General features: G+C 53.3%; 1 protein-coding gene across 1 annotated transcript; it reads right to left on the bottom strand.

Annotated features, from left to right (window-relative positions):
- Positions 1 to 2,525: 2,525 nt before the first annotated feature.
- On the bottom strand, positions 2,526 to 16,834 carry LRPAP1 (LDL receptor related protein associated protein 1). The gene is made up of 8 exons (XM_079154487.1): positions 16,589 to 16,834; positions 11,593 to 11,737; positions 8,726 to 8,850; positions 7,646 to 7,766; positions 6,920 to 7,075; positions 5,293 to 5,375; positions 3,765 to 3,941; positions 2,526 to 2,859 (listed from the first exon to the last, which is right to left on the bottom strand). The coding sequence occupies exons 1-8, from the start codon at positions 16,802 to 16,804 to the stop codon at positions 2,797 to 2,799; spliced, it is 1,086 nt and encodes a 361-aa protein (XP_079010613.1). The 5' UTR covers positions 16,805 to 16,834; the 3' UTR covers positions 2,526 to 2,796.
- Positions 16,835 to 27,772: the final 10,938 nt, after the last annotated feature.

The following is a 27,772-nucleotide window of genomic DNA, read 5'->3' as shown; positions in this document are numbered from 1 at the left end:
TGTCGTTTCGCTTCAGACTTCCTGAACTGCCTGACGGCCAGAGCAGAGCCGGGACGCGCTCTGCATCACCCGTGCTCAGGCGCTGCACTTCACAGGCACATGTGCCCCACCAGGGCCCCAAGTGCAGAGCTCCGTGTGCCTGAGCTGCAGGGGCCCGGCAGGCCGCCACCCTCCACCCCAAGGGGCCGAGCTCCCATCTCAAGAAGAGCAGCCGGGGACCAGCGCAGGCAGGAAGCAGGGAAGGGAGCCCCGGCGAGTGACAGGGGCCTATGTCCACAGACCCACCAGAGGTGATGTCACCGCCCCGGCCAATCACTGAGAGACCTGGGATGGACTCCTACAAATCCCGCGAGAATGACAGTGGAGGAGAGCGCCTGGACAGCCTCGCGTCCACTTCCACAAGCCGGGCAGAGCCCGGGGCCATCCCTGGCAACACGGCAGGCGGTAACGCGACCTGTCGAGATGCCAGCAAGCTTGGCCAGCAGACCCCGAACACCGATCCCGAAGAGCACCTGGAACAAGGAAGCGCACAGGCGCGGGCGCCGGGGAGGGCAGCTGAAGGCGCAGGGTCAGGCAGGTCTGCCCAGCAGGGCCCCAGACGGTGGCCGGGGAAGCTGCAGAACCAACGGGCCCCGGTGCGTGAGGCGGGGCTCCTGCAACACGTCCACAAGGAGCGTGGAGGCACTGGAGGCAGCGCTGCCTGGTACAGCCTGGATGCCACTGCATGCGCCATCCTGCCAGTCCAATCTTGAGGCCAGAGGCCCAGCAGAGCCTGCAGTGGGGAGAGCACAGCCACCTGGGGTGGGGGCCGGCTTGCCAGCTGCAGGGCAGCTGTCCTGCTCTGGGTGGGGGTCACGCAGGGTAGACCCCAGCTCACTGGCCCGGGCGTGTGGGCCCCGGGGGTCTGCACTCCCTGCCCCACCCTGTTCCCAGGCCCAAGACAGACAGACCACCGTCAGATACTGCTGAACACACCAGGGCTCCCCCGAACAGGCCGCCAGGCCTTGGCCTCAACTCGTATCCCAAACTGTGCTGCTGCTGAAGCAGAAATCCGTACCGCCACTTCGGAAAGCTGTTTAGAATCACCTACCATTTGAACAAATGCACGCTGTAGGAGCCACCAACATCACTCCCGGAGCCAGACAGTGTGCACAGAAAGCCCTGATGTCCAAAGCTGGGTGTCTCACCCGAGTGGAGACAGCTCGAATGTCAATCAACAAGACAAGATTGCACAAAGGAGTAATATAAGGCAACGAAAAGGAACATATTCCTGCTAATGGACAACAAAGATGAATCTCACCAACTCTGACTGTAAGAAGCCAGACATGATACCACACACAGGCACACAACATGCAATTTTACCCGGGAAACCCTGCCTGGTCAAGGAGAGGGGAGTGGACAGCTTGGGGAAAGGGGTAGTGGCAACATTCCACTCACCCACTGGGGAGACTTCCCTGGGTGTGTGTGATGCTGGAGTGCTTTTATGGTTGTGTGCTTTCCTTCGGCAAAATACTTCAGGAGTTAAAAAAAGCACCCAGACAGCCCTGGCCCTAGTGGCAGGGCCACAGGACACCAAACCTTGGAGAAGCAGCATCTGTTTCTCCTACACACTTCAAAGTGTGCCACTGACTGCAGAGGGTGGACTGACCCTGGTGTCCTCTGTCCCTTCCATGCCCTGTGTCTAGCCCTATCTTAGGCCTTGCACCCCCAAACCCTGGACTGTGAACCCCATGAGGGTCATGCTCTGCATTTGGGCCCCTTGCTGGGTACCCAAGTATGTGGCCGGGCACTGAGTGTGGAGACCCTGCACACAAGCACTTCCTGGCCTCAGATGCTGCTGCAGTCTCTGGGTAGTCCGTCACCCAGCTGGGGGACACACCCAGCAGGCCTGGACGGTGGCAGATGCTCTGTGGGTGGGGAGACCGTGCACTATGCGCTCTGCTCTGCCACCGCTGTGCTCTGACTTGCAGGGCACAGAGCCCCTCAGGGTGCGACCATCGACCTTGGTGTTTCTTACGTTGAGGCTGGATGACCCTCCTGTGGGGCAACCTCAGCTCTCAGCTGAGACCTGGACGCTGCCAAGCCCAGTGGGCCTCTTCCAGGCTCAGGTGTGGGAGCCACACTGACCCCGCCTGTGCCAGGCCTGACTGTCAGCTGGGGGTAGAGAAGCCTCAGCAGCAGCGCTTCCTGGGATGGCGAGTGAGTACTGAGGCTGGGGGTGGAGACCTGTCAGGGTCTCCCAAGTCCCTAAAGCTGCAGAGGTGAAAGGAGAAGCCTCCCCTGACCACAGCCTCTGGCCCTCCTCTGCGATCTGCCCTGGAACCTCAACTCTCCAGGCCACAGGGGTGGACAGAGTGACTGCAGAGACCTGGGGGCAGAGGCCATCAGGGGCCAGACGAGGAGAGGACAGGGTGCTCGGGAAGCGCCTACTGGAGGAAAAGTGCTAGCTCTGGTCAGCGTGTGACCACAGATCCCGAGATCCCGAGATGAGGCAGTGACGGGACACTGAGACACCACACTGTGGCTCTTGGGCTCCGTACTCCATGTTTCCAGGGAAGATTCACAGGGCCTTGATGTGGACCCAACTGTCATCTGGACTCCAGTCCTCGCTAGGGTGGTGATGGCCACCTCTGCTTGAGACACAGGAAGCCATTACCCAGAGGCCAGGCCAGATGGTGGGTTGAGAATGCTGGTTCCAATGGGCTTGAGAAACATCCTCCCTGCCACCATCACGGCCAGTCTGTCCTCGCAGGTGACACCACCGCAGCCCCTGGGCAGCTCCAGGGGGCTCTGCCCTCAGAGCTCATTGTGCCGTGCCCTCGAGATCCTGCTGGACAGGTCCTGCAGATGCTTCTTCACCTGCAGATGGAGACACTGGTCAGTGGGCACTGACAGGGCAGGACTGCTGTGCGCCACCGGGACACACTGAAGCATGCCTGGCGCCCTGCCTCCCCTGCTGTAGCAGGTGCCCTCTAGGACGTGCCCCTCCAGAAATGGGGACACTCTCCCCAGCGTCCACTGAGACGCTGTTCTTAGAAACTGTGATCGGGAGTCCCTGGCGGGCTGAGTCTGCAGGGCAGGGCGAGTTTGCCTGGACCTCCACCAGCAGGAGGGCCGCAGGACCCTCCCCGGCCTTCCAGGAGCAGGGCCTGCACGTCCCTGATCTTCCTGCCTCAGACTGTGCAGCTGGGTGGCCGGCACGGGTGTGCCCCACGCCTGGCTAGCGACAGGCTTTCTCAGCCAATGCTGCACTGCTCTCCAGGACGCGGGAAAGCTGGCACTGCACGGGCAGGTGAACCCTCTCGGAGGCCTGCACTCCCACCTCAGACAGGAGCCACGCGCCAGCCGCTAGGTGCTGGCTCCCCCATGCACACTGCTGCCTGTGGGTGCAGACCCCGGATCCCTCCTCCTGGCCCTTCTGCACGACTCAACTCGTCAGGTTTGGCCTAGTTTTGAGGGGACAGTCCAGCCCTCGGGTTTACGCTGAAGGAGGGAAGGCCCTTTCCCAGGCCCGAGCCCCAGCCCCCACCAGGTGGAGACTGCCCACAGGTCTTATGGGCCCAGTGCTGGATCCTCGGCCACAGTGCCCTGCCCCTGCTCACTGCGCTGGCCTGGGTGGCCCCGTGGGAATGGCTCCTGGGGGAGGCCAGGTGCCCACTCTGCGGGTCCACCACCAGCAGTCCTCCACACTGTCCTGGTCACGCCCTGGTGTGGCCACTAGAGGACAGGGTAGTGGCCAGGAGTCCGGGCTCCACACGGCCCACCTTGTAGCCCAGCTCCTGGGTCCGCCCCTGCAGCAGCGCGTGCCTTTCCCTGCTCCGGCTGAGGTGCTCGCTGTCCCCGAGGCTCTCCACGTGCTGCAGCTTCTGGTGCGAGACCTCCAGCTGCTTCTGGTAGTGACTGTGCTTCTCGATCTTGGCCTCGAAGTGTCTGAGCTCCTCCTGGAAGGTTTCCGCACTTACTCTTCTGCAGTGTGACCCGGGCACCCGAGGGCCTGTCTCTGCAGGGATGGTCCTGCCGGGAGCCAGGCCAGTGCAGAAATGGCTCAGGCCACTGTGGCCAATAGTCACAAAACAGCAAGCTTGAGGACAAATGGCGGTGCTACTGCTAAGGGTCTCCAAAGGAAGGGGTGCCCCACCAGGGCCTGACAGTCTTGGAGGACCTCTGAGGACCTGGTGTTGGCCCTGGGCCCCTGGCCACAGTCCGTGCCTCTTGACTGCACCGACCCCCAGCCCCACCTGCAGGCCGACACCTGAGCTCTGGCTCTACCAGTCGCCTCTGCACCTGCCCTTCTCCCTCCCTGTAGCCCCTGCCCACTCTGGGACAGCACCCCACCGGCATTGCTGTCCCAGTTCCTGGTCACCCTCACCCTGTCTTCGACTGGCCAAGGCCCTCTCCAGTTCTGCAGTGCCCCACTGGCCCACTCCCACGCAGGTGCTGACAGGAAGCCCGTGACTCATCCTGCACGAGCTAAGGACTCTTCGCAGGGCCACGAGTGAACACGCATGACCCCTGCCGCTCCCCTCCTCCTCCTCCCAGCCGTTGGCCCTCCCTCGGGGCTCCTGCTGCTCACATCCCTGCCAGGACCCACTCCCTCTGGGCCCAGCACTCACCGGGAGCTCAGGAGGGCCTCAGGCCTAGTCACTCACCCTGATGCACACAGGAAACACATCCCCAGTGTGCAGAGGGACACTGAATCCTGTGGGCCTCACACATCCCCATGCTGCCCAGTTCAGGACCAGCAGCACTCCCAGACTCTGGTCCTCCCGGGCCCATCCTCCACCCGTCAGGTGACACACTGGCATGCGGTGGCGCTGCTAGGACAGGCCTGGAGCCAGGCAATGCTCAGCTTTCACGGCACAAGAGAACCAGAGCCCCTTTCCTGGTGAGTAGCACTTGACTGTCTCTCTGGACACCTGGCCCCATCAGTATCCCACAGCCCCTGTCCCACTGGAGACCCCAGCACCTCCCCTCTCAGTGCCTAGTGGTTCCTCTCCTCACAGCATGGCCAGCCAGGCAGACTGCCCAGGTGCAGATATGGCTCACCCTAGGTGATGGGCCATGCTGGCTTGAGAGGCACGTCCATGTGTGCACACGGCCCCACCTGGCCACCAACCAGGACACAAGGGTGTGCAGAAGTCAGCAGGGAAGGCAGCCAGAGGGAGCAGGTGGGGATGGAGACATGCCTGGGCTGGCTGTGTGACTGGGGAGGCGGCAGGCCTGCCCCACACCAAGCTGGACGGGCCCCAGGAGGCACACAGCGGGGTGCAGTGGGGTCTGGGGCCTCCTTACCCGGAGTGCTTCCAGCTCCTTCTCAGTGAAGTTGGCAGACTGGGCCAGGTCCCACAGGTCAATCACGCGGGGCTCCTCGAACTCTGCAGAAAAGCAGGAGCCATCTGTTCCGTGGGCAGCAGGGCAGTACGTGCCCTGCTGCCGGGCCACCTGGCCTGCTCAGCCCCCGGGGGTGGCGTGTGCCTGCGCACATGACTTCAGGCTGTTGCCGCGGACAGGGCCGCACATGAGCTGGGGATGCATGGTCTGTCTCAGAACCGGCTGGGATGTGGTCTGAGCGAGGCGGCATGGTCCTGAGGAAGGTGTTTCTCCTGGGCTTAGAACCTGGGCCCACCCATGACCAGGACCACCAGCCACTCCTGGCTGCCTGAGGGGCAGCGTGGTAGGGGGCTGTGCAGAAGTACTCAGCACCTGGTCAGAGCTGTCCATTACAGACAGAGGGGGTTGCTGTTCACCGTTTCACTCCTGAGAAGACCGTGGGGCTTCTTGATCCCACTGGGCTCACGTGTGGATGCAGTGAAGCTGCCCAGTGTGGGTCACCGACCTCTGCCCATCTGGCCTGCCTGTGAGCCACAGTGGTGCCTGCTAGTCCTCCCTCGGCTGACCTTCCGCCAAGGACCTAGGGACCCTGGCTGTGGGGAGGGACGGAAGGCCCTGCATCCATCCTGATGGGGCGCGTGGCAGGTGTCAGTGTCGCCACCGGCCACGCTCACTGTGGCCAAGCTCTCTGGCTCCCATCAACCCAGGAATGCCGAATCTGCCAAGTGGTGCCATCACCTCCATGGGAGGCTGAGTTCGGGTGGGGGTGGGAGGGTGACCCAAGGGCACATAAATGGCAGAAGCAGAATACAACCGAGGGAGCTGGGACCTGGCCCTGCAGGGCACGGATGCCACTGTGTCCTGGGAGGCCCTGCAGGTGCTGTCTGGGAGTGGCAGACTAGGTGAGCAGGGCCAAGGTGAACCAGGGCGGCTGACCTATTGCCCCACAGCCCCAGGCCAATGAGCAGCACGAACAGCAGGAGGGGGCAGACCAGACTCGCCAGACTCTCAGGGCACCCAAGAGCGCTGGCGGTTTCCAAGACCTGATTAGCAGGAATCTGGACCAACAGCAGTGGCCAAGCGCTCTGCAAACCCCCAGGCGAGCACACCCAGGGGCAGCCCTGCCTGGTCCCCGCCTCTGGGAGCCCTCTCTGTTCTTCCCACTTGAAGGAATCCTACTCTGCACTCACTCTTCCCTGTCTGTGGGTTTCGTTCTTTGGATTCATGAGGCAAGAACTCAGAATGAAGAGACTGGCGGTGAGCTGCTGGGGTCTGCTGTAACACTGGAGGGCACAACCCCCACCAGGAGCTGCGACTTGCCACTTGACCTGCCCGGGAGGGCTGTCACCTGGGGCCACCGCTCCACTGCCTGAGTCAGGGCTAACAGGGCAGTGGGACAAGCGCTGATGGAGTAGCTCAGGGAAGCGGGCCCTGGCCAGCCTTTCTCTAGCACAGAGGAATGCACATGACAAGGGCCCCCATCCCTTGTGCCCGTCCCCAAGCACTGAGGACACACCCTGCCAGTTTCACTCTCAACCGCCACAGCGGGGCAGACGTGGGCAGGCGCCCATCAGCGTGTGGAGCTTACCGGCCGTGGGGCTGTAGCCCTGGTGGCTGACCCTCCTCAGGCGGTCTAGGCCCTGGTGGATGCTTCGCAGCCTGTCCTTCAGCTCCCCGTGCTTGCTGTACAGGACGTCGTCCTTGACCTGGCTCAGATCAGGGCTGATGGCGTTTTCATAAGACTCTGTGAACCAGAAGCAGAATGCCTGATGAGGGCCTCCCGAGGACCTGGTGCTGGGACCCCCGTGGCCAAGGTGCCCTGAGCTCCCACTGGCCCGAGGCACAGCCTAAAACCACACCCCTTGGAGTTCAAGGATTCTCTCCTGAAGCATCCGCTCCTCGGCCACCTGTGAGGGCAGTGACGGTCAGCTGACATGCCCTTTCAAACAGGACACCTGGGTTCCAAGGTGACTGCAGGATGGACGGCAGGGCACCCCGTGCCCTGGAGGCTCACCCCAGGCTGCACAGCCCCTCCAGCCTCCAACCTGCTCTCTCTCAGGATCCCATACCTAGGGGAGGGTCTGTGGGCAAAAGTCCTTGCCAGTCAAGGCAGCAGGTAACTAGGGGTGAGGACAGAGCTGCTGTTACCAAAGCAACGTTTCATCTGACTGGTGGGTTTGCGCAGTTAAACTACCTGTTCCCATTGGCAAAACTGGGTGGGAACCTGAGATGAGGGCGTTGGGTGGTCCCCCCAGGCAGGTCACTGCGCAGAGCAGTGTGGCGCCAGCCAGGGAGGGGCAGCTGGGCGAGGCACCTTCGGTCCTGCTCAGCGTCTCCAGCAGGACATTGTACTCGGCCACCTTCTCTTTGTGGTGCAGAAACTCTTTCCATAGCTTGTCCAATTCCTCACTGGAGAACTTCCCCGAGGTCTTCGCCTAGGAGGGAAGGGGCTAGCCACGAACACCTCTGGGGGGCGTGTCGCCCCTCTGCCCTCCATTGCTCTCCCGACTGCGGTGGGTGAGCACAGCAAGGCCATCTCCCTGGGGACCCGGGGCCAGTCACCCTGCCGTCCCACCTGCCTCCCGGGTTGGGCAGCACACGAGGCCCACTCCACAGCACCCTCTCCCTTGGCCCTCTTCCCACCTTCCACCTGCCCCCTTCCCCACAACCCGGACAATGGGCTAGTGCAGAACTCCAAGGCTCCAACCCAAATCGGCGTGATCCAGATAAGCTGCTCTGGACCAGGGTGGAAGACAAGGGGAGCCAAAGTGAGGGAGCCTGACACAGGCCAGCCAAGCACCACGTCCTGACATCTGACCCTCCCAGCACCCCACGCTGAGGTCCACAGCCCAAAGAGCACGCCAGGCCCAGCCCAGCATGACCAGACCCAGCAGCGAGAGTGCAACACACTCTTGCGTGGGCATGTTCACACACGCCAGGCTGCAGGCACAACTAAACATCGACACGAGGCAGAGAATCCAGCCGTGGGGTGGTAGCTGCTTGGTGGTAGAGGGCTTGCCAAGCAGCTGAAGCTCTTGGTTCGAGTCTCAGTACCACCATAAATAGATAAATAAAAAGAATGCTGTTTTAACCCTGTGCAACTAAACTTATGCTGCTAGGCACATTCTTAAAATTTGACGGTCTGATAGCTGTAAGCCAAAGAAATCACTTTGTAGAGAAAGCAGGAATGTTCCAACAGGAAGCAGAGGCTGAGTTGCTGGAAGGAGAGAACGATCACCAAAGAGCAGCACTGTCCCAAGAAACCAGAGAATCTCACATGGTGGATGCCGTGCAAGGGAACAGGGGTCCTGCAGGGGACAGCTGAGATACCCACCACCCAAGCCTTCACTCTAGACATATAAGTTCCAGAGGTTATGGAAAAACTGAGGGGTACCTTGTGCCACAGCTTTTCCAGCCTGGGGTCCCCCAGCCCGTCGTCCTGGGTGCTGTCACTGAGTGAGTTGCTGTGCACCAGCTGGGCCTCCTTCCTCCCGTCCAGACCATACCTGGCCAAGATAACTAGAGAGGGGAAGGTTTCACTGAACATGGTTCTTTAAGGGACTGTTGGGAGTCCACTCATCTCAGAGACTCAAGTGCTTACTTTCCAAAATTTTCCTTTCACCCCTGGTTTCCTGGGTGACCAGACAAGATGTAGTGGGAAGAATACAATCCAGCCCCTCAATGTTTATGAACACGCCCAGGGACCTGAAGGGCAGTCCTGGTTTCCACCATGAACACATCCTGCTTGTGTCCTCCTGAAGGCAAAAGTGGCTCGTAGGAACGCCAGGTGTGGCCTGCATAGGCCATCCCATGGGCTCTCAAGGACCAATGGTGCTGCCCCGGTTTCTGACAAGCCCCAGTGAGGACAGACAGTCCACTAGGGGTCAGGCGATAGGTGGGGAGCCTGACAATTCTGACATGTGCTCATCTGCCAGGGACAGCAGTGCCAGGACTTCCGGCAGACTCTGAGGCAGCTGGGAGGAGAGGCAGTCAGCAGCCTGCTGCTGCCCAGCCCAAGGGACACGCTGGCCCTGTGCACCAGTCCTTCTGCACCATGAGGACTCAGTACCTCTGGCCATCAGCACGCAGCAGGGGCAGGCCCAACAGCTGACCCTGTTGTGGATGGGCTTGGTGCTCGGCACGTGAGCAAATGGGGCGCAGGGACTGGTCTCTTCTTGTCCCAGGAAGCAGTCTCCAGAGGCCAGGAATCATCCAGCTGTCCGACAGCTTGGGACAGCCGCTCGCACACGATGACTCTGGAAACTCCCTTCCCCTCTGGACCTCAGGCCCACGGCTCTCACTGTGTCTGGAAGCCTGGCTGCTGGGGCCTCTGGCGCAGGCAGTGAGAGCACTCCTGGCTTCCCTCAAGGGTCAGGTCAGCCTACAGACTCAAGTGCAGGCCGTGGTCAGGAGAGGCCTGCGGCAGGTGGGGGTCCCATGGTGCACACTCAGCAAAGTCCGTCGAACTCTGGGGTAAGGTCTGGATTTCATCACATGCAACTTATCTCTTAAAACACAACTTTAAAAGTCAGGTCCAGACTACTTGGGAGGCTAAGTGGGAGGCTCACTTGAGACTTGGAGTCCAGGGTCAGCCTGAGTAACACAGGTAGGGAGAGCCTGTCTCTTAAAACAGAAAGACACAAAAAGCTGATTTAAGTAAAGGGTGCACAGCCACCCCAGCAGCAGAAGACCAGTGCCTGGCTGTCTCCAAGGTCCAGCCTGAGCCACCCACTCTGCGAGTACCAGGAAGGGCCCAGTCACCCAGGCCTCATGCTCCTGACCCATCTGGACAGCTCTGGCAGTCCACAGCCAGAGAGGGGGAGGCTCAGAGCCGAGGGCACAGGAAGCACCCGACTCCTGATCACAGCGAACGGCCCAGGGCTGAGCTCAGCAACCAGGACCCAGGACCGAGGGGGTTTCTGGATCCTGGGTTCTGCCTCGGGTGGAGTCCCAGAATGCCGAGGGGAGGAGGCTCACAGCATGGAGCCAGCCTCTCCTGAGGTGGCACGGGCTGTGTGGGGTGGGCGTCAGGCGCATCCTGAGCAGACAGCTGCGGAGGCAGGACCCCTCCTCTCAGGATGGAACCACGCGGGCTTTGCCAGAAGAGCCACCGTCAGCGAGGCTTGTGCTTAGGTGCCAGGCAGAGCTGGGGTAGAGGCCCGAGGGCTCCTGCGTCCTGCCCTTCTCACCCCAGCCCCGTCTGTGTGACACAGTCCCCTGGGTGTGCCTGGACATGGCACAGGGGATGGGGAGGAGGGCCACAGACCACACCTGGAAGACAACGGGCCTATACAGCTTTGTGGGTGGCATCGGCGTGCACCCACCTCCTGGACCAGCCCTCTCCAGAAGTGCTCAGGTCAGCTTCCAGAGTTCCACTCAGTCTGCTGCAGGCACCGGAGACCAGTGTCACTCAAGCAGAAAACTCTGCCCTACTTGGGTCATGGGCCTGGACTTGCTAGGCTGGAATAAGCTACTCCCAGTGAGGACACTGGCCAGCAAGAGGGAGATGATCACCAGCCCACTTCTCTGGCAGCTCCAGGACCCTCCATCCTACACAAGCCCAGTTCCTTCTGGTGGGGTGGGGTGAACCCCACACAGGCTCCTGCCCTGTCCATGGGGGTGGCCTCCCCAACATGCTGCATAGGGGTGCAGGTGTCCCAGCTCATCTCAGTGCATCTCCTCTAGCCTGGTGGTGCCCCTCTGCCATGGCATGTGGGTTTTATGTTCCTGATACACAATTTGAACTTGGTCATGTAAAACGGGAGAAGTGAGGTTGGGCCTAAGTCTCACCTGGACACTACACTGAGAGGGGACGCCTGAAGCAGGGAGAATGGACGGCTAGGGACAGAAAACCCCACACAGATTACTCGCCTCCGAGCCTGTCAAGTGGGGACTAGAGTCAGCACTTCAGTGAGGTCTGAGGAAGGGGATGGTCCTGCGTCAGACACAGAAAGGGACCTGCTTCCTCCTCTGGCTGACTGGGTGTACTGAGTCTCCAACCTGTTCCTGGGCTGCGCAGCTCCGGGACTGTCAGACGCCTGAGCAGCTATGTGCCCAGAGCTACGGTCCTGGTCTTCCTACAGCGTGCCAACAGCACTCAGGAGACAGACAGGGCGGAACATGGCCAAGGTGTCCTTGGGGGTGACCACCATGCAGGCCACGACACCCTCTCCCTCGTCCTCGCCAGGAACTAAGAAGCTAGCACTGCGAGGCTGGGAGCCACCTCCCCATTTTAACAGAAAGAAAATAAATAAAAAGCACCATTGAGATTGCGAACCAGCTTTGCCTCTTTCTCCCCGTCCTCATCGAAGCCCTCGATCTTCAGTTTCTTCCAGTTCAGCTCGTCCCTTTCCTGAATCTTCAGGTCAGCATGGAGCTCTGCCAGCTTCACAGGAGAGAGGTGGAGCTGCCCAACAAGAACAGAGCGAAGTGTGACCAGAGGAGGGCAGAGCCCAAGGCTGACGTGGGAGGCGAGTGGTGACTGGGAGACCCTGGAGACGAGGGGGCACGGAGCTGGGGCCACGGGCAGGAGCTCCAAGCTCCAGGCACATCTGGGGACGTGCTCTAGAAACCCAAGTCCCCCGGGAGCCCGCCCCTCGTGGTGCTTCCTGGAGGCAGGCGCTCCTGTGATAGGCATCCTACGAGCCACCTCCTGGCACCTGGTAAAACTCGCCAGGTAAACAGGGCAGCGTGGATGCTGGGCACCAAGGAGGGGCCGGGCCTGGTAAAGAAGTGCATTACATTTTGCACATGCCACACACTATGAAAATAATAACTGGAAGTGACCACAGAGAATAGAAGACTGAATTTACAGAAAATAAAATCTTTATTTAACTTGCCTGTTCTGATGGGCACACAGCATCCCGGCCGCCCGGGCTGCACTGCTTATGACCGAAGCCTGCATTGACTTCGTTTCTGTTTGTGCCACAAAACCCTGGAGCAACAGACAGGTCTGCTTGCACACAGCGCGTCTTACAGGCACTGTCTCACTGGCTGGGCTGTGCTGCAGCAGGGCAGCACCACGGGGGAAGGGCTGAGGCCTCTGGTTTTGCTTTCTGCAGTGAGAGCTGGCAGTGCCCTCACCCCAGATCTGCCCTCTCTGGGGCTGTTGGGGAGGGTCTAGGTGTTCACCAATGGCTGGTTGGTACCTCGCTGGAAGGCAGAGCTGAGGACTGGCTATAGTCTTCCTCCAAGGCTCAAGCAGGGCACTTTCACCTGCAACCTGTGGTGGCCTTCATGCCCCCTGCCCACCTTTCCAGAGCCCTGGGAGAGTCAGTGGGTGAACATGGGAAAGTGTGCTGTGAACTGCAAAAGTAGAGCCACCATCTGCCCCAGAATCACCTGCTCTCAGGCCCAGACCTGGCTATCTAAACCCACCACCCACATCTCTCAGAAGTCACGACATGCCTACCATCCTCTGAGATACTGCTGCCTACAAGCTCAGGGCTGAAGATGCAGAGCCCAGAGCCACAAAACCAGCAGCCATCAGCTCTACTGGGAGGGAGACAAGCAGGTCATGCACAAGCACCTGGCTCCCACTTCCAGATTCCTTTCTCTCTTTTAAGTTAGAAGTTAATGCACCAAGTTAGAAGTACTAGTTAAAGAGAGCCAAATGAAAAAAACCAATCTATCAGGGCAGGGGTAGATGTGCCCAGCATGCACAAGGTCCGGCACTGCAAAAATAATAAGTAAGGCAAAGCAGACTCTGTCAAATATTAAGCAGTTAAGTAAATCACTGACGACCAGGAGACCGGCAGGCAGAGGGGAAGCTTGTCTGGAGCACGGGGTAGCCCAGAGCGTGGAAGGACAGCATGTGTGCTTCAGACCCCACCTCCAATGGCTCTGGCGGTGAGCGCGAACCCTAGGAGCTGCCTAGCTGCCTGCCACCCTCCCTGGAAGCCCCAGTGGCACCCAGGACCCCCTGTATGCCTGGGAGCCAGTGGGACTCTGGAACTTTCCAGTAACCCTTCTCTGCTTTCTCAACCCTCTGCCCCCAGAAACCCAGACCCAGAATGTGTGGTCTCTGGTGTCCACCTGAACCTTGGCCCCTGGGGCCAGGGCTGTGGCCAAGCAGAGCTGTGCAGAGCATGACCACTGATCCAAAGAGTGGCAGGTGAGGCCACGGGCTGGCTAGACCACGTGGCAGCCTTACCAAGTGCTGGCTGAGGCAGTCGCCAGCCAGGCAGCAAGCTGCCGCGGCCCCCTGACTCGCAGAGTCAGTCTCACGCCGCTCCGTCCCTCAATGTGCAGCGACTGTGACCACCTTCTCTCAGCTGAATGCAAGGACAAGAGCAGGGGCTGAGCATCCATGAGGCCATGGGCTAGCTGGCAGGTGGCAGGCACCGTGTGGAGGCAGGAAGGCCATGGCTGGTCCTGTGACCAGCCTTTCCTCAGAGTCCCTGGAAAAGCGTGACACAGGTCTTTCTAGGGACACAGAGAACAAGGAAATGGAAACGCTCGGTAACAGGGATGGGTCTCTGGTGTCCTCTGCTCTGCACACCTGACCTCTAAGGACAAGAACTACTTCTGTCATGTCAGAGGTGAAAGATGTTCATCTGGGTCAGAAATAGGAACTCTGAGCTTAAAGACCCATTTCCCAGGTCGAGGGTGACAGAGTACCCTTGCTGCAGGACCTAGGGGGTCTGCTCCTCAGGAAAAGGAAGAAGCCCCAGGTATCTGCGAGCATGTGGCTACTGCCATGGAAGCACCCCTCCCCCACGCTAAGGACGGCCCTGGGCTCCTTGGGTGCTGGGAGTCTTGCATCTTGCAACACATTGGGTGTGTCACAACACTGCATGGAACTCAGCTTGCTGGGCATGGCTGGGAAAACGTGGATGGGGTGATTTGAGTCAGGGTATGAAGACGGGATGGACTGTCCCCTGGGACGGAAACAGTCTCAGCATCTCCTCAGTCTCTGCCCCACTGGAGAGGTCTCACCTCCTCAAGAGGAGGGTCAGAATGAGGAGGAGGCAAACATCTTCATCACACCTGTCTCTGATCCTCAGATACTGAGACACACTATATGCTATTGTCTGCCATGATACAACTGTATTTTTAGAAAACAAAATGTGAAATGCTTTTGTCAAGCAAATCAGAAAGGACAGAATCTTCCTGGCTGTGAAGGAAGGTCATGAGGCTGAGAACACTGGTCCCTAGAGCTCCCGCGGATTCTGCCACAGTTCTATTCAACGAGATCCCGACTCAAGAAGGGCCTTGCAGTGCCCCTCGCTCCCACCTGAAGCAGCAGACAGGTGCTAGGTAAGAAGTGACATGAGCTTCTGTCCACATCAACAATCCTCTGCAAGCCGACCACAGACCCACCTGTCCCCTGTCCACCCCAGGATCCAGTGCTCTCAGTAGCAAGAGCAGAAGCATGAAGCCCACGTTGGACAAAATGTCCCACTTACGCATTTCTAATAGAGAGGACAGCCACCCAGGGGCCATGCCTCCCCAGCTGGGTCACAGTTCCTACCACCACCATGCAAGCCTCCAGGTCTAGAAGGAAAACCAGCAAGAGTCACTGTGCCCTCAACTACTAGGCTCTCTGGAAGTGGGAAGCCCACCCTGGCAGAACTTCCCACTCAGTTCAGTGGAAAAGGCTTGCACACACGACTGCAGACCTTCAGGGCTAGAGGGACTGGAAAGGTCATGTGAGGCAAGGCCTGCACAGGGCCTAGGGGAGCCAGCACCCAGCAGTGACCACAGACAGTGGAGAATCAGACTGCCTGACATTGAAGTAGATCAGGTGTGGACGGAGCACAGGAGAACCCAGGGATAGTACAGTGCAGAATGTGGGCAGGTGACTGCCAGAGGTCTGAGAAAGGTGCACAGCCTGACAGATGCAGAGGGCTGGCCTGGGGGCAAGTTTAGATGGGCAAGAGGAAGGACTGGGACAGTTCCCAAAGCAAGGGGAGCCTCTGGGCTCATGGGCACCAGAGCACATTCCCCAATACTGCCTCCAACTCAGGCTAGTGTCTTCCTGTTGCCCGACTTCACCCTGTGGGAGAAACACCTGATCAATAGCTGCTGGCTCAGCACACCCATCACAGTAGACAGTGGGGGACAGTGAGGACACATGCTGAGCTCTAACCACTCCTGGTCCCTGCTGCTCAGAGGATCCTGCCACATCCAACCCCAACTGTGCCCCTGGCCCCTTCTTCTAGGAAACCACCTTGCCTGTCCAGCCTACAGGGCTGTCTCCTGTCTCCATCTCTATCTCTGTAGGTTAAACATTATATACTGGGATCCTCTCCAGCAGAACCTCAAGGACACTGGCTGGGAATGAAGCTGGACACAGGAGCACCTTGTGAAGGACTTATAGGGCTATACTCACTGGACACCACTCCCCCTTCCCACAGTGCCCCCTGCAGCCAGCCTTCCAACCCTCTCTCTCCACATTTTTACCTGGGCCAAAGATTCTGCACTCTTCCAAAACTTACTCTTATTTTGCAAATCATTTACTCAGAAATGCTAAAACTGGACTACTTAAGGGAAGAGCTAATTGGACTCCCTTCTACTTAAAGATGAAGATACTGAGACTCAGAGGGGTGGGTCTTGATTTGTAAATAACTATTTCCATAAATATGAGCCCATGCCAAATAAATAAAGTAATCATTATGTTAATGTAGAGTGTGGCTCGCCCAGGGTCATTCCAGTTAGGAAGCTGGCTGACCTTGGGATGCCCTTTCCCCTCTGGGCTTTGGTACCTTTATCTCCAAAATAAAGAGGATCAGATAAGATATCTACTAACTCTCAGTTTTGCATTCCCTGGGTCTTGTGTTCTAAAATGACCTCTCCTCCACCTCTATATCCCTCACCCAAATTAACCAGCAGCAGCCTGCTTCTGGGACTTCTGCTGTCCCTAAAAACGTCTGTGTCGAACATCACCTGTTTCCCCATAAAGGGAGAGGTAGGGTGGGACAAATGGCAAAGTCCTGCAAAAGGCAAAAGCCTAGCTCTGCCTCACTTTGGGTAACTAGCTCGCTGGGCAGAGAAGGCAGGCGGGCGGGGGCCAAGCTGATGGGTATCCTTGGGGGGGGGGCCTTCAGCTGCTCTAAGGCAGCGCAGGCTCTGCACAAGGTCTCCGAGGACTTCAGCAAGTCCCGCTGCCCCCGGGTCCCCTTCCGGCTGCAGGTAAGGTAGGGGTGACCGCCTGACACTTGGGGGCTGCAGTGCCTGCGGGCCGCAGGAACTCGGCCAGGGCAGTGCCAGGCACCGCCGCCCCTGCTCCCCGCTCCCGGCCCCGACCCCCGCTCACCCTCCGGGCCTTCTCCCACAGCTGCTTCAGCTTCTCCATGCGGAACTCCTCCCCGGGCTCGCGCTGCGCAGGCGGCTCGGGCTCATTCTTCTCTCGCGAGTACTTGCCGCCATGGGCCGCCGCAGGCCAGGGCCGGAGCAGCAGCAGCGCCAGCAGCAGCGGCAAGGACAGCTGGAGCCCGCGCGGCCCGGAGACCGTCTCCCTCCGCGACGCCATCTTCCTCTGCGGCTCCCGGCCCCGCCTCGCCGGGCCCCGCCCTGTGCCCGCCCATCAGGGCTGCAGGCCCCGCCCACCTCCTGCGCGGCCTCCTGGGAGCTGCCAGAGCGGCGGGAGTGCGCTGATTGGGCCACACGCGGGCGTTTCCTAGCGACCCGCCGCGGCCGGGCCGGGGTCCTTCGCCCACTGCCCGCTGGAGGGCGGGAGAGCTGGCGGTCGGGCGCGCCCCACGTCGCTCGTCCGACCGGAAGCTGGTCCCCGCCTGGCCCCGGCGTAGCTGGCTCGCGTGGGACCTGGGGTCCTCTCCTCGCCGGCCGGAGGGTGCGCGGCGGCCAGGGGTGAGCCACCTGCCGCAGCGCGGTCTCGGGGCTGCGTCCCTCGCCTTAGTCTCCCCGCAGATTCGTGCGCCTGTCCCGCTCCCGCAAGTCCACCCGCAGCGCGAGCCCGGCCTGCGCGCCGGGGCAGAGTGGGAGCCGGAGGGAAGGAGGGGCGCGGATGACGGGCCCGCGCGGGGGTCTAGTAGGGGCGCCGGCGCCATGCCGACCGAGAGCCCGCAGGAGGATGGCAGGCCTGGGTGCAGGGACGGGGAGGGCGAGCGAAGGGTGGCCTTTGGAGGCTCATTTGTTCAGTGTTAAGCCGCATCCCGCTTCTTTCCGGCTTACCTGTCTTGAGAGTCGTCGTGAATTTCGTGCAGCTGCTGATTTGTTTCGGGCTAGGGGGCGAGTTCAGTCGTGGTCACTCCACGTTAGCCGGGTGTGCTCCAGCTGTTCGCTGGTGCTTCGTGCATGGCCGCTATCACCTCGGTCCGCCCGCCTGCGTGGCAGCAGCCCCGGTGAGCAGGGTGTGTTTCGCTCTAGGTCTGAAAGATGGCGTTCCTGATCAGCCGCGGTTGCCTCTGGTTCTGGGATCCAGGCCTCCCCGTCTTCAACGCACCTTCCAGGACTCCGTCCCACAGCAGAGGGGGATGGAGCATTGAGGGCAGCCTGTCACCGCTGCTCAGAGGGCCACACCTGATGCAGGAGCCTGGGACCGCCCTCGAGCTGATCTCCCAGGGGGAGGGATGTGGGTGTGTGGACACCCACTGGTTTTTATTTTTATTTTTGACTGCCTGACTGAAGAGCTGATCCAAAGTGTTCAGGATACTGTGGCAGGTGGCTTCCCATCAACTTTTTAAGCCTCTCCTTATCGTGAACAATCAGCTAAGGATATTTTAATATTCTAAGGGAAGCTCCTTGTGTGAAAGAGAGAAACCGAGACAGACAACAGCAAAAAAGCAACAGAAACCATGTAGGTAGGGGTTGGGGGTGTAGCTTGGTGGTGAAGTGTTTGCTTTACAGATCCTGGGATGGATCCCCAGCACCACAGAAAACAACAACAAACAAACAAACAAAAATAAACTAAATGAAAAATATACGCAGGGTAAAGAAATTGGGAAAAATAGCCATCATTATTATCCTCACAGAGACCCATGGAAAACACACACACAAAATATATGTATAAAATGTATAATGTTATGCATAACATATAAGAATACTATATGTAGGTTAGAGAACAAGAACCAAATATAATGATAGGAAGATATTTGAAGAAAATGCTGAATAAGAGGATTGAAGTAATGAGATGGTAAATAAGAGAATAGATAAGGACAAAAAATTAGATTTCCATTTCAGGAGAACTATTATATGATTAACATAAGTTTCACAAAGGTCAGATAAAATGGAGAGAGATAAAATATCAAATAAATAAATTATGACATTTCCAGACCTAAAGAGGATGAGCAGCTGTCATGTTGAAGGGACCCACCAAATGACTCACAATGAGCCAAAATAGACCTCCAACACCCGGATATATTATTGTGCAATTTCACAATATTGGAGGCAAAAAGATTTTATAAGCTCTTAAAGAGAAAAATAACTACATGAAAAAGATAGAAATGTCTTTAGGCTTCACAACAGCAACAATTGAAGTGAGAAAGCAGCAGAGTAGTAACTTCAAAATTTGGAAGGAAAATGACTTCCAATCTAGAATTCTATACCCAGCCAAACTATCAAGAAAATATGAGAGTACTTACTGAGAGTCTCTCAATAAAAGACATTTCACACACACAAATGGTCCACCAAAGAAAGGAAACAAACTAAGAAAGAGGAAGATACGGATACAAGTACAAGATCCCATGTGGAATATATGGGGTGGGGAGAGGGATTAAAAGAAATCCCTCAGGGGTTTTGATCCAAGATGGCGGACTAGAGGGAGGCTGCATTCCTTGTCACTCCGTAACTCCAGTTTCAAGCAGAGGATATCTGTTTCTTGGTGAGGCAGTTTTTGCTGCTTATTGATCCCCTGCTGTTTACCCCATTTGTCTGCTGTGATCACCTGCAGTCTGCCAGCATATCGACGCCTTTTTTGAGTGCAGATTGCTCACTGTCAGGTGCCTATCATCCACCATTTGCCTGCCTTTTGCCTGTCCATCACCTGCCTTACACCTGTCCATCACCCAATGCAGGAGGTTCACTTCCCAATCGTCCGACAACAGTGAGCAAACTGATCGCTGACCGCCAGTGGAGCAGCAGCTGCCTGCTGTTGCCTGGAAGTTCACTGTTACAGTACCTGCAGGTTTGATTACACATGGCTGCTGCCATTTTGAGACATCAGCCAGGTCCCATAGGACCCCTGGTCAGACTGACTGAGCCCCGTCTCCAGGATCCCTCAGCCTGACTGATCACTCCCTGCCTCTGGGGTCCTCACATCGGCTGACTGCTCCCTGCAGCCAGGACCCCCAGACCAACTGACTGCGCCCTATCACTGGGACCCCAGAACGACTGCACCTGGCCTCCAGGATCCCGCAACCACACCAAACACCCGACCTCCAGGACCACTGCCTGACCAACTGCATCCTGTCTCCAGGACCTCCAGCTGACCACGTCCACCCCTGAGCTGCAGCTCCCCATTTGCCAACACATTTGGAAGCCAGAGCAGCCATCTTGGATAATCCTGGAAGCCATAGCTCTGATCTTTAGGTGGGGCAAATCCCATCCTGAGACGCCTGCTGGAGACTTGAAGCTCATTGTCAGGTACCTCTCAGGCATCAGGCTACTGAAGACAGTGAGGTTTGAATACTATATGACTGTTATACTGTAGATTTTCTTTTCTCCATATTGAAAAATTTTTTTATTTCTTTACTTTTCTTGCTTTTTCCTTTTGTTTACCTGTTCCCTTAGAGTCTCTTTCTCCCTTCTTTGCATGCTAACATCCAATTTCTTTTGATTACACTCTCACCCTTTCTATTATCTAGAACTTCTGTATATTCTTTTTTTATCCCATTAACAGCCACATTCTACATCCCTCTGCATCCTCTTTGTCCTCCATTAGAAACTGCAGACTTATTGTAAATCTGTTTGTTTTACTGAAGATAATATTTGAACTCATTCTGTTTATTATGACAATATTGTTATTGTCCTCATAGAGGCTATTTGGTCTAGGATTGCATAGTGTCGGAACTGGGCACTGCTAATATTGATCTCCCCTTAAAGAAAAGGTTTTGGAAACCTATAGGGCCACTATAAGCCTATAGGGGAAATCTGCAATATCCCAAATCTGCACTGCTGGAGGGGAAGATACATGTACAACATGAAAAAACAAGGAAAGAAAATGATCCAAACAAATCTAGGTTCTATATTAATAGAATCCAATGACAGTATGTTAGAAGAAATGTCAGAAAAGGACTTCAGATTATACATGATTAAGATGATTCGTGAAGCAAAGGATGAGTTAAGAGAGCAACTGCAGGCAATGAATGATAATACCAATAAGCTGAAAGAGCAACTTCAGGAAGCAAAAGATCATTTCAGCAAAGAGAGAGTCTCAAAAAAAAAAAAAAAAAAAAAAAAAAAACAAAAAACCAAAAAAAACCAACAAAACAACAACAACAACAAAAACAAAACAAAACAAAACAAAAACCAAATGGAAATCCTTGAAATGAGAGAAACAATAAACCAAATAAAAAACTCAATGGAAAGCATCACCAAAAGACTAGACCACTTGGAAGATAGAACCTCAGACAATGAAGACAAAATATTTAATCTTGAAAATAAAGTTGGCCAAACAGAGAAGATGGTAAGAAATCATGAACAAAATCTCCAAGAACTATGGGACATCATGAAAAGAGCAAATTTAAGAATTATTGGGATTGAGGAAGGCACAGAGGTACAAACCAAAGGAATGAACAACCTATTCAATAAAATAATATCAGAAAATTTCCCAAACCTGAAGAATGACATGGAAAATCAAATACAAAAGGCTTATAGAACACCAAATGCACAAAATCACAACAGATCCACACCGAGGCACATGATAATGAAATGCCTAATATTCAAAATAAAGATAGGATTTTGAAGGCCGCGAGAGAAAAGCATCAGATTACATATGGGGGAAACCAGTACTGATAGCAGCAAACTTCTCAACCCAGATTCTAAAAGCTAGAAGGGCCTGGAACAACATATTTCAAGCTCTGAAAGAACATGGTTGCCAACCAAGAATCCTATACCCAGCAAAACTAAACCTTCAGATTTGAAGATGAAATAAAATCCTTCCATGATAAACAAAAGTTAAAAGAATTTACAAATAGAAAGCCTGCACTACAGAATGTTCTCAACAAAATATTCCATGAGGAGGAAATGCAAAACAACAATGGAGGTCAGCAAAGGGAGGAACTACCTTAGAGAAAAAACACTCAAAGGAGAAACCAAGCCAACTTAAAAACCAAAAATAAGCCCAAATGACTGGGAATACAAATCATATCTCAATAATAACCCTGAACATAAATGGCCTAAACTCATCAATCAAAAGACATAGACTGGCAGAATGGATTCAAAAGAAAGACCCAACAATATGCTGCCTTCAAGAGACTCATCTCATAGAAAAAGACTTCCACAGACTAAAGGTGAAAGGATGGGAAAAAACCTACCACGCACATGGACTCAGTAAAAAAGCGGGGGTTTCCATCCTTATATCAGATAAAGTGGACTTCAAGCCCAAGTTAGTCAGAAGGGATAAAGAAGGACATTTCATACTGCTTAAGGGAGCCATAAATCAGGAAGACATAACGATAGTAAATATTTATGCCCCAAACAATGGTGCATCCCTGTACATCAAACAAATCCTTCTCAATTTCAGGAATCAAATAGACCACAACACAATAATTCTGGGTGACTTTAACACACTGCTGTCACCACTGGATAGATCTTCCAAACATAACCAGCCAAAGAAACCATAGAACTCAATAATACAATCAATAACCTAGACTTAATAGACATATATAGAATATTCCATCCATCAACGAGTGGATTCACTTTCTTCTCAGCAGCACATGGAACCTTCTTAAAAATAGACCATATGTTAAGCCACAAAGCAGCCCTTAGGAAATGCAAAAAAAAAAAAAAAAAAAAAAAAAAAAAAATAGAGATACTGCCTTGTGTTCTATCAGATCATAATGGACTGAGAGTAGAAATCAATGACAAAATAAAAAACAGAAATTACTTCAACACCTGGACACTAAATAATATGCTATTGAATGAAACATGGATAACAGAAAACATCAGGGAGGAGATAAAAAAAATTCTTAGAGGTCAATGAGAATGATGATACAACATATCAAAATCTCTGGGACACTATGAAAGCAGTACTAAGAGGAAAATTCATTGCATGGAGCGCATTCCAGAAAAGAATGAAAAGTCAACAACTAAATGATCTAACATTATAGCTCAAAGCCCTAGAAAAAGAAGAGAATAACAGCAAAAGTAGTAGAAGACAGGAAATAATTAAAATCAAAGCTGAAATCAATGAAATTGAAACAAAAGAATTCAAAAAATTGACAAAAGTTGGTTCTTTGAGAAAGTAAACAAAATAGACAAACCCTTAGCCACACTAACAAAGAGAAGGAGAGAGAAAACTCCAATTACTAAAATTCGTGATGAAAAAGGAAATATCATGACAGACACCACTGAGATACATAACATAATGAGGAGCTACTTCAAAAATCTGTATTCCAACAAAATAGAAACTACCAAAGACATTGACAAATTTCTAGAGACATATGCTCCTCCCAAACTGAACCAGGAGGACATATAGAATTTAAACAGATCAATATCAAGCAATGAAATAGAAGAAGCCATTAAAAATCTACCATCCAAGAAAAGCCCAGGACCAGAAGGATTCTCAGCCGAGTTCTACAAGACCTTCAAAGAAGAACTCATTCCAATACTTCTCAAAGTATTCCAGGAAATAGAAAAGGAGGGTATCCTACCAAACTCATTCTATGAAGCTAATATCACCCCCATACCCAAACCAGGAAAAGACACATCAAGGAAAGAAAATTTTAGACCAATATCCTTGATGAATATAGAGGCAAAGATCCTTAACAAAATATTGGCAAACCATATCCAAAAACATATTAAGAAAATTGTGCACCACGATCAAGTGGGGTTCATCCCTGGAATGCAAGGATGGTTCAACATCCGTAAATCAATAAACGTAATCCATCATGTCAATAGACTTAAGGATAAGAATCATATGGTTATTTCCATTGATGCAGAAAAAGCATTCAACAAAATACAACACCCCTTCATGCTCAAAACTCTAGAAAAAATAGGGATAGTAGGAATATACCTGAACATTGTAAAGGCTATTTATGCTAAGCCCATGACCAACATCATTCTTAATGGAGAAAAACTGAAACCATTCCCTTTACAAACGGGAACAAGACAGGGATGTCCTCTTTCACCACTTCTATTCAACATTGTCCTCGAAACTCTAAGCCAGAGCAATTAGGCAGACCAAAGAAATTAAAGGGATACGAATAGGAAAAGAGGAACTTTAGCTGTCACTATTTGCGGATGACATGATTCTATATTTAGAGGATCTAAAAACCTCCTCCAGAAAACTTCTAGACGTCATCAATGAATTCAGCAAAATAGCAGGCTATAAAATCAACATGCATAAATCTAAAGCATTTTTAATATGCAAGCGATGAAACATCTGAAAGGGAAATGAGGAAAACAACTCCATTTGCAATAGGCTCAAAAAAAAAAAACCTTGGGAATCAATCTAACTAAAGAGATAAAAGATCTCTACAATGAAAACTATAAAACATTGAAGAAAGAAATTGAGGAAGACCTTAGAAGATGGAAATATCTCCCGTATTCTTGGATAGGAAGAATTAATATTGTCAAAATGGCCATACTACCAAAAGTGCTATACAGATTCAATGCAATTCCAATTAAAATCCCAATGATGTACCTTACAGAAATAGAGCAAGCAATCATGAAATTCATCTGGAAGAATAAGAAACCCGGAATAGCTAAAACAATCCTTAGCAGGAAGAGTGAAACAGGGGGTATCGCAATACCAGAACTTCAACTATACTACAAAGCAATAGTAACAAAAATGGCATGGTATTGGTACCAAAATAGACAGGTAGATCAATGGTACAGAATAGAGGACACGGACACAAACCCAAATAAATACAATTTTCTCATACTAGACAAAGCTGCCAAAAATATGCAATGGAGAAAAGATAGCCTCTTCAACAAATGGTGCTGGGAAAACTGGAAATCCATATGCAACAGAATGAAACTAAATCCCTATCTCTCACCTTGCACAAAAATCAACTCAGAATGGATCAAGGACCTTGAAATCAGACCAGAGACCCTGCATCTTATAGAAGGAAAAGTAGGTCCAAATCTTCAACTTGTTGGCTTAGGGTCAGACTTCCTTAACAGGACTCCCATAGCACAAGGAATAAAAGCAAGAATCAATAACTGGGATAGATTCAAACTAAATAGCTTTCTCTCAGCAAAGGAAACTATCAGCAATGCAAAGAGAGAGCCTACAGAGTGGGAGAAAATCTTTGCCATTTATACTTCAGATAGAGCACTAATTTCCAGAATATACAAAGAACTCAAAAAACTCTACACAAAGAATACAAATAACCCAATCAACCAATGGGCTAAGGAAATGAACAGATACTTCACAGAAGAAGATCTATAAACAATCAAGAAACATATGAAAAAATGTTCACCATCTTTAGTAATAAGAGAAATGCAAATCAAAACTACACTAAGATTCCATCTCACCCCAATTAGAATGGTGATTATCAAGAATACAAGCAACAACAGGTGTTGGCGAGGATGTGGGGAGACAGGTACACTCATACATTGCTGGTAGGGCTGCAAATTAGTGCAACCACTCTGGAAAGCAGTGTGGAGATTCCTTAGAAAACTTGGAATGGACCCACCATTTGACCCAGCTATCCCACTCCTTGGCCTATACCCAAAGGACTTAAAATCAGCACACTACAGAGATACAGCCACATCAATGTTCATAGCTGCTCAATTCACAATAGCCAGATTGTGGAAGCAACCTAGATGCCCTTCAATTGATGAATGGATAAAGAAACTGTGGTATATATATACAATGGAATATTACTCAGCTATAAAGAATGATAAAATTATGGCATTTGCAGGAAAATGGATGAGATTGGAGAATATCATGCTAAGTGAGATACGCCAATCTCAAGAAACCAAAGGATGAATGATCTCGCTGATAAGTGGATGATGACATATAATGGGGGATGGGAGGGGGACAAGACTGGAGGAAGGAGGGACTGTATAGAGGGAAAAGAGGGGTGGGAGGGGTGTGGGGGAAGGAAAAAATAGCAGAATGAATCAAACATCATTACCCTATGTAAATGTATGATTATGCAAATGGGATGCTGTTACTCCATGCACAAACAGAAACAACATGTATCCCATTTGTTTACAATAAAAATAAATTAAAAAAAAAAAAAAGAAATCCCTCAGGATAGTAATGGAAGGGTGACCTGTGCAGAGATTACTCAAGGGATAGACAGACCAAATGTTGTCATTATCATTATTTTGTATTTTTAAACCTCAAGAAAATGCTCAAGTTGGTCTGGCCAAAACTCTCATATGCATGTGTGCTGCGACCAGCATGGCCCTTAATTCAGAAAACCAGCAAGGGGCAATGGGGGAGTGAGAAAAGTCAAAAATATAGAAAAAGCTGGGGCTCGAGGGGACATTACCCTCTGGTGGAGGACTCATGACCAAGAGCTAGCTCAGCATGTTTATTATGTAGGTTTGTCATCAAAACGTTATTTGTGGGAGTTTCGGCAAAGCAGGCAGACCTGAAGTTCGCAGTGAAACTTGAGAGACATGGAGATTGTCTTGTTATGCCCAGAATTCTCTATCCCTGGGAGTTGTGCCTGAGCTCAAGGTTCAGATTGACAGAGCTCTGCACCTTGCGTGAAGCTTTCTCAGACTGGGTGCCACCAGAGCAACTGGGCCATCTTGACCTGCACCTTTGTGCAGGAAGTTGCCAGCACGAAGGCAGCCGTTAGACACCAGAGGCTAGGCCACGTCACCACTGTCCACACTTGTGTTCCCCAGTTCCTGACGCTTGGAACCTCAGAGGCCACCCCTTTCTCCCTGCATAATACTTTTCTTGACTGTACTCCTGAGAGCTGCAGGAGAAGAGGCTCCAGATTGTCACCCCCATGTGCACATTCCTGCTGACCACCGGGTGCCTTGTCTACACCGTAGTTTACAAATGTCCTGGCTTTGACAGACCCTGTTTTCCCTTTGCTCCTGCTATCTTCAGAAAGGACCCTTAGAAACTCACAGAGAAATGGAAGCCAGACTGGAACCAAAGCCACTTCCTTGGCACCTGGGTCTCCTGGTGGTGTAGGGTCCTGCAAACCCTTTACAGGTACAGCCATCTTTGCATGCACTGCTGAGGATTCCAGAGCTAAGCAATATTGTGTGGGAGACACGGAGGCAGAGATGAGAATGTGCATGAAGCAGGTTGGAGTAGTGGTCACCTGGCCCAGGGGAGGAGCAGGTGTGAGGGGAGGATGTGGGGAGAGGCTTCTGAAGTCCTGCCCATGTTCTCTTTCTTGACCTGGGTGGTAGGTACACGTGTGCATTCTGCTGTTCTTCCAGTTGGATGCTCACATTGTGTAGATTCATTTGTATGCATTTATATATATATATATATATATATTTATTTTTTTTTATCTTAAAAATATCACCTTAGTTAATGAAATGAGTAGAGAGGCCTGACCCACGGCAGGGTCCAGGTGAGGGCCCACGCTCTTCCTGGGCTCATCCTACAGGGCTGAACATTGATTTTCACTTTCTCAATTCAGTCAACTATCCCCAGGCCCCAGCCAGCCCCATGCCCAGCCCCTGCTGGATGCCGAGGATCCTGAGCAGAGACTCTGTGAGTGGTAAGGGGCTGTGAAACAGACAAACACAACCCCAAGGAGTCCTGGAGGGCAGATGGCGAGGCTGTCCATTTTGAAGGAAGGGTCACATGCAAGCAGAGTTTCTTGCTGGAGCAGAGGAGTGGGCTGCGGCCTGTCTCTGGGTAGAGCGCACTGCTCATCCTGGGAAGCGTGCTGCTCAGGTCTGTCCAGGCTGGCTGACTCCAGCTGTCGAAGGGCGCTCAGGCGAGCGGCACCTGATCTGCAGCTCTCGGAAACTCCCAGCACTGGTTGGGGTGAATGAAAACTGACTCTGAATTTCATCGTACTACAGCCAAAGAGCAGTATTTTTTGTCCTTGAGTTTGGAATATAGATTGTCATTCTCACCAAGCAAAGGCAGGGAGGCACAGTGAACAGGTGAGCGCCAGGTGACTACAAGGCAGGTGGTGTGGTGGGAACACAGTGCAGGAAGGCAGAGTAGTGCTAAGAGGCGGGCAGGCCTGGATGAGTCGAGAATGCTGCTGCGGAGAAGACCTTGCTCACAGGAAACGGGGCGTCCTGTGTGTAGAAGGCACAGAGACCAGTGAGAACATGGTGCTGTCAGCCAGGTGGGAGCTGATGGTGACCTGGGTGAGACATCTTGGCAGAAGGTGTGGTAGAGGAACGTTGTCAGCTCGTGGCAGCCGGGGGA

The sequence above is a fragment of the Sciurus vulgaris genome, assembly GCF_902686455.1.
Source record: "Sciurus vulgaris genome assembly, chromosome: 9".
Taxonomy (NCBI): Eukaryota; Metazoa; Chordata; class Mammalia; order Rodentia; family Sciuridae; genus Sciurus; species Sciurus vulgaris.
Note: the sequence above shows the minus strand (reverse complement) of the source record. Positions and strands in the feature narration are given on the sequence as shown.